General features: G+C 39.7%; 1 protein-coding gene across 1 annotated transcript in view; it reads right to left on the bottom strand.

The window, feature by feature from the left end:
- THOC1 (THO complex subunit 1) overlaps positions 1-8,493 on the bottom strand; it is a 29,134-nt gene extending 20,641 nt beyond the window's left edge. The window contains exons 1-5 of the mRNA XM_056854163.1: positions 8,392-8,493; positions 3,622-3,695; positions 1,976-2,036; positions 1,490-1,556; positions 99-217 (exon numbers count right to left, since the gene is read on the bottom strand). Of these exons, the coding sequence (XP_056710141.1) occupies positions 99-217; positions 1,490-1,556; positions 1,976-2,036; positions 3,622-3,695; positions 8,392-8,493 (423 nt within the window). The remainder of the gene's footprint in view (positions 1-98; positions 218-1,489; positions 1,557-1,975; positions 2,037-3,621; positions 3,696-8,391) is intronic.
- Between the last annotated feature and the right edge of the window lie 264 nt (positions 8,494-8,757).

An 8,757-nucleotide genomic window follows, 5' to 3' on the forward strand; every position in this document is an offset into this window, starting at 1 on the left:
TGGAGAAGCACCACAAAACTATCTGGGGAGTGGGCATTCACTGAGCTTACTCATCCAGTGTCTCAGACTGAACTAAGCTTTCTCGATAAAATACTTACCGATTTCCATGTAGTAACGTTTTTTTCCACAAATGTGAAAATTCTGTCACATTGATCCAATGGAAGGCAATCTAAAACATCTCCCAACAGCACAAAAGGGGTTGATGCAGTGCAAATACCTTCATGGGAAAAGACAAGTTTATACACGAAACCAGTTACTCTAGCTTAGAGAGAAACAAGATTAAGTACAGTTTTGCAGAATTCCCTCCTCCCAAGGGAGACAAAGCAGCTGTGGAAGTGTCAAGTATAGTTTGTCGGTGTGATCATAGCAATCATCATCTGTTTGAGCCTTTGTGCAAATACTCATGCCTTACAGCTTGCTGCTGAAGTTTTGAACTGACTGCCATATCCTCAGGACCGTTACTTTCACTAAGTGACAGTTTTGCTTCACAAGGAAATGGATTTTAAATTCCAAAATGTTATGAATGGGAACACAAAGGGTCTCATTTTAAATGCTACACCACTATACAAATGTATTCGCATAGTTATAGAAATCTGCCTTATTAGTTTTTACCACTGTGTCATATACAAACATATGGCATTCAAGGGAAAACTAGCTTCCATTACTAATACAAAATTTGATGGTCAGTATGTAAAGAAGAGATGCTTAGGGCTGGCTTCTACAATGATTAGCTCAAGATTCAGTTCATACAGTTGGGGGCTGAGACTGGGCATATGCTTTGCTAGCCTGCATACAATGTAACACATGTTGTGGAGTGCTCATGCACAAATTGCATTGTAACTTTTGTGGGGGTGAAGATTAACTGTGGGGACAGCATGTACAAACATACACCCATATCACAGTTTGACGTACATGTAATGAAGGGCAGGGTACAGACAGGATTTCCAACTGGCAATTGTGCGAGCTAACCCTAAGAATGCCTTTTATAAGGAATGTATCATGTGTGTATGTTTAGCTGATACAGAAGCAACAGGAGAGTTTTCAATTCAATGTACATTCTAATCAAAATATTTTAATATGATTTACAGATTTAAAAGATGACTCTAGATGATGGCAAACATGTATAAGCCTTTGTTTCCTGTAAGGGTAAAATATGAATGTCTATTTTCCATGAACTTGCTTCACATAGCACCAGACATCAAGTTATATAAACAATCACAAGGAACCAAAACATGACCCGAGAATGTTATACAGTATAAGGGTACATTAGACTATACTGAGGATTTAAAACTAATTTTCTTTTGTTTAATGTAAGCCATCTACAGGTTTCATTTTATATTTTTAAAAAACTATAGAAGAAAAAAATCAAGGTAGTAGACCAAGTTTTGGATAGGCACTATAGACATACATAGCAGCTGAGAATTAAATATACATTAAAAGGGAGCTTAGAATGGTACATTTAAAATTAAGCCATATGACCCTCACTCACCTTCTGTGACCCCATTAATAGCAAGCGAAATTATTGCCAGGACATTTTCACAGGAAGCTTTGTTTATCTAAAAAATATAACACAAGGCAGCTTACTTACCACATGCAACTGAAACATCTATTAGTCCAGTGAAAGCCAGTAAAGATACAAAACTATACCCATAAAAACACTAGCGCAATATTTAAGTAACATTCCTTACTTTCATATAAGAATTAGAATATTATAGGTTATTTGTAAATACGTAACTCACTGTAAGATAACAACCAACTCTTAAATCCTGCTGCCCCATGTTTTGAATGGAGCACATCAAGTGCAATATCAGCAAACCGTGATGAGACAACAGAAAGCTAATAAAAGCATGTGGGTATAAAATACAGCAGGATTAAAATGAGCTAGTATCAATAAAAGTTGAAGTTTTAAAAAGGCATAGTGTACCTGGGAATCTTTATACTTAGCAATTTTATTTACTGTATCAAAATTACTCACAATTTCTTCTTCTAAGACAACTCTGAAAGCTTGATCCAGGGTAAACTTTTTTTCATTTTCACTGCAAATCAAGAACAGTTTTAGACTGCTTAAGATATTTATTCAAAGTATTCTACCTACAGAGGGTCCCAAAACAGCTTACGCAACAGCATACAAAACATAAATTCATTAAGCACATAACAAAATTCATTAAGTTAATAACAGCAACCAAAAACTGTTCTTTTTTAAATATAGAAATGCAACAATATTTAAAAACAATTGCAAAACTCACACAAACAAATGCAACTAACAAAATGTCTTCTGAAACACAGTTGTCTTACAGTGCTTTCTGAAAACCAGTAAGACCCTCTTAACTACTCAGAGGATCGGTAACTCCTAAAAAGCCCTCAACTAGGTTGGGGATGATTGTACAGTCAATGAGACAGATACACAACCAAGGAAAGCCAGGATGAATGAAGCGGGCACCAAAAAGTCTGCTATAACAATAAAATAAAACATCACTTATTTATTAAATAGTCTTATGCCCCCTTTTATCCATCAAATTCTCCAAAACAGGATCCAATCGAATAAAAACCATTAATACAAAAGAATATAAATAACACAACCAAATCAATTAAAATAAGCATTGAGGCAAAAATAAACCATTGTTGGAATTCAGATCACACACCAAATGTAGCAACACTGCCTTTGCCTGGTGGCTGGAAGTGACAAGGAAGCGGTGGAGTCAGGTAGGGGTTTCCAGAGCTTCAGGGGTCACTGCTGAGAAGGGTCTATCCTATGTAACAGTCTGCCCTACCTCAGAATTTAGGGGGCCAGGCAGCAGAAAGAACTTAAAAAACAAAAAGCTCATACCCTACCAGAAAATATTTTTGTTAGTCTTTAAGGTGCTCCTGGACTCTTGCCCTTTTCTACTACTGCAGACAGACTAACACGGCTACCCACTGTGAATTATCAAGATGGAGAAGGTAGTCTTTGATGTATTCTAGGCCCAAACAAGTCGATCTTTAAGTTCCACCATGGTACTTTCAACTGAGTTGAGGAATCAACTCTAAAACAGTGAAAACTGGCATTATATATTCCCTGCAGCTCATTACAATCAATCTAGTAGTCCTATTTGGAACAATTTGTTGACACCAAAATACTTTCAAGTGCCATACTATTACACAAATTGAATTTAAGCATCCTTTCTGTCCAGGGAAAGGCACAACTGGTGAACCAGTTTAAGCTGCAAAATGCACTCCTGACTCCCACCACCTGGGCATCCTGTGTGTAAAGTGCCTTCAAGTCTCTGCCGATTTATGGCGACCCCTTTTGGGGTTTTCATGGCAAGAGACTAACAGAGGTGGTTTGCCAGTGCCTTCCTCTGCACAACAACCCTGGTATTCTTTGGTGGTCTCCCATCCAAATACTAACCAGGACTGACCCTGCTTAGCTTCTGAGATCTGACGAGATCAGGCTAGCCTGGGCCATCCAGGTCAGGGCCCTGGGCATCCTAAAAGCCCAGTTTCAGGAGAACTCTAAGCTGGGAGCCTGACCCTCATTCCAGCACCAGATGTAGTCAAACACTTGGATTGCCTAGCCATCAGGGCTTCCATCTTGTCTAGATATGTTTTATTACACACAAAATGCAAACTGAAGTATATTACCTTCCAGGTATCTGGCCGAAGGCACTCAATAAAGGTTTAATGTTTTTGTTGTTGAGAGCATCTCGAGTAGAGTTCTGAGAAGATAACGAAATATCCATAGTCAGTAAAGTGTAATAAATAACATAAACAATACCTTACTCAACAACTGACAGTGGGTTTAAGAGAATTGTTATTCATTATTTTATCTGTTTGCGTTTTGAAGAAATTAATCTATTTCCATTCACCTCACGGACATCAAAACGGCTTTAAAAGCTACAGTGACATTTGCAATCAAACGCTAAACACATTTACTATGAATTAAATTACATTTAACTCAATATAATTTACCCCTGTAGTCTTCTGTTTACCATTCAATTCTAACTTAAATGAATAAACTGAAATAAATGGGACTCCTGAGAAAGGTACTTGTGATTAAGGTGTTAAACACGTTAGGGAATCCCAGAGTTTAGTAAATATCTGAAGACAAGTTTATGTTAGTCAGTTTCATCTGGTAACAGAGGAGAAAATTAGAACAATATCTTTCATAGAAGCAAAAAGCTTAATCTTACAAGCGCAGTAAGATTATGAAATGTTAACACTTCAGGTGCTTTCAAGATACCATTCCTCGTATAAAAAGAAACATAGCATAGCTAATAGTGTGTATATTAAAGATTAAATCTGATTCTCCAGAACCAAACAACAAAGAAAAATATTAGCTTATTCCACAGAATAGTTGCATATTCAGGGAGCCTGCACTTTCATTACTTACCATGTTCAAAAGCTCATATGGATGGTTATCGGTGTTTTTAGGTGATTGCAGCCTTTGAGTTAATACCACTCATGCTTTCAAGAAACAAAACCTTCCCATCTAGACAGCAGAAACTAGATCATTACAGCACTCATCTCTATGCTAATTCCATAACAGCTGGGGATCCTGAACACTTAACTCACGTGCTGTTGTACTGCCAGCTTTACATGAGGCTGAGGAATACTCACATTAAACCCCTATTGCCTAGTGAACAGTCTTTCAGATCAGCAGTCGGTGATGTACCTTTTATCTGATAGAAACCCTACCCTTACCCAACAAGTAACTAGTTTTCTCCTGTCTGCACAAAGGATTCGCGAGCAGTTTGTACTTACTTCTAAGTAATGTCCTTTTAATGTAATCTGTTTTAACCGATTTTGTAATTCTGTGTATGGTATACTGATGTAAATGCCTAATAAAGGTGATGATGATGATAATAACAGGCCATCTTGCTCCTAGGTATACCAACACTCCTGCTACCTGTGTGACTTCTGGTATTCATACCAAATGGTACTTCTAGGCCCAAATGGTATTTCTAATTTCAGAACTAGTTTGTGTCTGCAATGTGAACATGAAATCCTCACGAAGCAAGCAAAAATGTTCACTCTTCAACAGGCACTATTACATCTACTACTCCAGCATATGAGAATATTACCTTTCTACTTTATGAGGTTATTTTTTAATTGAGAACATGTAAGGAAAAAAAACAGGTTATCTTCATTATTTTCTTAAGGAAGCCATAACTCTGAAATTGAGGGAGACCATGGTCATCTTGAGGAGTCAAGTTGTGTGCCAGTTTCTCCAGTTTTGTGCCCAAGTTGCTTTGCAGACCCAAACACTTATCTCTGCTTTGCATGTAGCTCTAGCTGATGTACTAAACTGAGTATGTTGTTTATAACCTACGCACCCAGTACTATGTACCAGGAGTAGTGGGAACATAGCACAGTTATCTATACTGGACGCTTCCGCATACCACTGCTAATAAGTTGGCTTTGGGAGAATCTGACATGTAACACTCCTATCTAGCTGTGAGACTGGCACTTCAGCACAAACTGAAACCATGGAACAGTGTTGTGCAGCTGGGCAGTTCCAGTAGGCCCATTAGTTGTCGTTATCCAGGGGTTTCTGACAGCTGAAGGGACATAAGCCTATTCTTTTCTTGCACTGATTCAAAGAAATAGCCTGAACATCTTCTGTGGAATTTTTTTTTTCCAGGGCTTAATTTTTCTGCACAAAATTTTCAAGTTCTAAGTATGAGCTGTTTCATAAAACTATGAATGATTGGATGTTCTTGTCAACACAATATTAGGCAAGATTGACTATTTCAAAGATAATGTCAGGTGATTATTTCTAGAAATTGGGTGAAACTGTACATGCATGTTTCATTGATCTGTAAACTGGGGGGCAACCATAAATACATATAATAATCCAAATTTTAAAAATCAGCTGATTGGTTGTGCAGGTCAAACAAAAACCAAAGCTAAAATGTATAAGTCCATTCCCACAGGGTAGAGGGGATACTGTAATCACCAGTCTGATATGGAATGGCGAAGTGGTGCGAATAATGAGGTGCTCTGTGGGTGGGAGTTAAATTCTTACAAAATAGATGAGTGGACCAAGACTACCAAATTCATGGAATATGGACCGTTTTTTGGCTGTGCTGAAAATTAGCATATCAACTGTTTTCAATACATTTAAAAATGTAAGACAAATATTAAATTGCTATATTATGTTTTTATGATACAAATAATTTCCTTTTAAAGCTTTGAATATTTGCATAGTCAAGTGTAGTTTATTTTTCCCCCTAATCAAATATTTCAATTAAGGTATTTATTGCTATTGAGGCATAAAATTAACATGCAATTCTTTTCAAATTTGTTTACTAAATGTAAGTCAGAATCATTAGTCAAGTTTCTTAAAGTTTTCTCATTTTTCCTGAAAACCCACATCACTGTGTGATGCCAGAAACATTAAATGCAAATGTACAACTTGTATTTAACAAAGCCCCAACTACTTTATACAATTTGTACTCTGCCTTTTTCAACAAAATCGAAATGTATGTATTTTGTCATTTCACTAAAAGGGCTTTAAAGCACAGTCCTGATTTCTCATAAGCGTACTCCAATTGAATGGAATTTACTTTCAAGTAAGTAGGCTTAGGTTTGCAGCCTGTAATCCTTACAAACATTAGGTACCAGTGTTCTACTTGGCAGAGTTAGGATTTATTCATGCCTCTAAACTGGCATGTTTAGAACACGGAAACTTATTATAATCGTAGTTGTTTTGTGATACAAGAATACAATTAAATGATTATTATGTACCACCTCACAACTCAGCTCACACAAAGTTGCTACATGATGATCAGCACAGGTGTGTTAAACTGCAGCTGAACAGTGTGTGAGAGGTATGTATGTGTTAAGTGCCGTCAAGTCGCTTCCGACTCATGGCAACCCTATGAATCAATGTTCTCCAAAATGTCCTATCTTTAACAGCCTTGCTCAGATCTTGCAAATTGAGGGATGTGGCTTCCTTTATAGAGTCAATCCATCTCTTGTTGGGTCTTCCTCTTTTCCTGCTGCCTTCAACTTTTCCTAGCATTATTGTCTTTTCCAGTGACTGTCTTCTCATAATGTGACCAAAGTACGATAGCCTCAGTTTAGTCATTTGAGCTTCTAGGGTCAGTTCAGGCTTGATTTGATCTATAACCCACTGATTTGTTTTGTTGGCAGTCCACAGTATCCGTAACACTCTCCTCCAACACCACATCTCAAAGGAATCTACTTTCTTCCTATCAGCTTTCTTCAATGTCCAGCTTTCACACCCATACATGGTATGAGAGGTAGAATGAGTATAATCATACATTACTCTGGAAGGAGCCACTCAACATAAACCATTCTTCAATGCTAGCTTTGGCATAAACAGCTACTTTTTCACCATGCACAGTTTCTTTTCCTTTAAGCAGGCAAATGGCATACTGATCCAGTACAATGGCACACCAGTTTCTCAATGTGCTGAATAGATTTCTTGAACCTCAGCACACAGCCAGTTTACCCACATATGATCATTAACAGATGAAAGCAGCATACAACTGTGACATCTATGCACACATCACTGCACATCAACAGAACTTTCACAGGCAATCACCCCCCACCCCCGCTTAAACCAATTCATGTCTGAGTCATCCAGTGAAGATAAATTTAATGATGTATAAGAATGAATTTTGAAGCCACTTAATTATTACAAGCAAATCAGCCCCTAAAAGGTTGGAAATTCTTACGTAAATAAAACGAGAGACTTAAGAACATAAGAAAGGCCCTGCTGGATCAGGCCAAGGCCCATCAAGTCCAGCAGTCTGCTCACACAGTAGCCAACCAGTTGCCTTCAAGAAGCCCACAAACAAGACGACTGCAGCAGCATTATCCTGCCTGTGGTCCACAGCACCTAATATATTCGGCATGCTCCTCTGGTACTAGAGAGAATAGGTATGCATCATGACTAGTATCCATTTTCACTAGTAGCCGTGAATACCCCTCTCCTCCATGAACATGTTCACTCCCCTCTTAAAGACTTTGACCCTAACGTGGAAAATCCACACAATCAGCTGGGTTCTGAATGGTTTTTCAGACGTGAGAGGCAAAAAGGAGGGGAACAGAAACCAGTGGCAGCATCTCGCCAAAATTAGTGGGGTTGAGCCAGTCCTCTAAATAAGCAATAACAGTCGCAAAATGCGTTCTCCCACGCAGCCATCAGCCGCCCAGCCAGCCGGCCCCGCCGCCACGTTAGCTGCCCGCCAGCGGAGAAAAGAGCTTCGTCTCAACTGGACCAGGGGGTCCAGCCACAGACGCGCACAGGGTGAAGTCCAGAAAAAGCCAACTCGGCCGTAGTCGGCTAGAGAAGTGGACGGAAAACGGGCGTCCCGCGCGCCCTGCCTATCGACCCTTGCCCGAAATGCGGCGGCAGGGACGGCTACCGCCCCTCCCGCTCACCGTGAAACGTAGCCGCGCCTCAGGCAAGCTGAAGAGCGGCGGCGACATCGCTGCTCCTGACGGACCCGTCCAACGGCCCGCGGCCCGGACTGATGACGCCATCCCTCGGCGCCCGAGAGGATTCCTGGAGCCGCGCGAGCGCCCCCTGCTGACCGGCAGAGCCTTTTCGCAGCCTGAGGCGGCCCGCCTGGCACATTGTGAAGGACATAATTCCCAGTGGGTAGCCCTGTTAGTCTGTCTGCAGTAGTAGAACAGGGCAAGAGTCCAGGAGCACCTTGAAGACTAACAAGAATATTTTCTGGCAGCGTATGAGCAGAAAAGAGCAAGAGTCCAGTAGCACCTTAAAGACTAACAAATATTTTCTGG

The sequence above is a fragment of the Euleptes europaea genome, chromosome 8, assembly GCF_029931775.1.
Source record: "Euleptes europaea isolate rEulEur1 chromosome 8, rEulEur1.hap1, whole genome shotgun sequence".
Classification (NCBI taxonomy): domain Eukaryota; kingdom Metazoa; phylum Chordata; class Lepidosauria; order Squamata; family Sphaerodactylidae; genus Euleptes; species Euleptes europaea.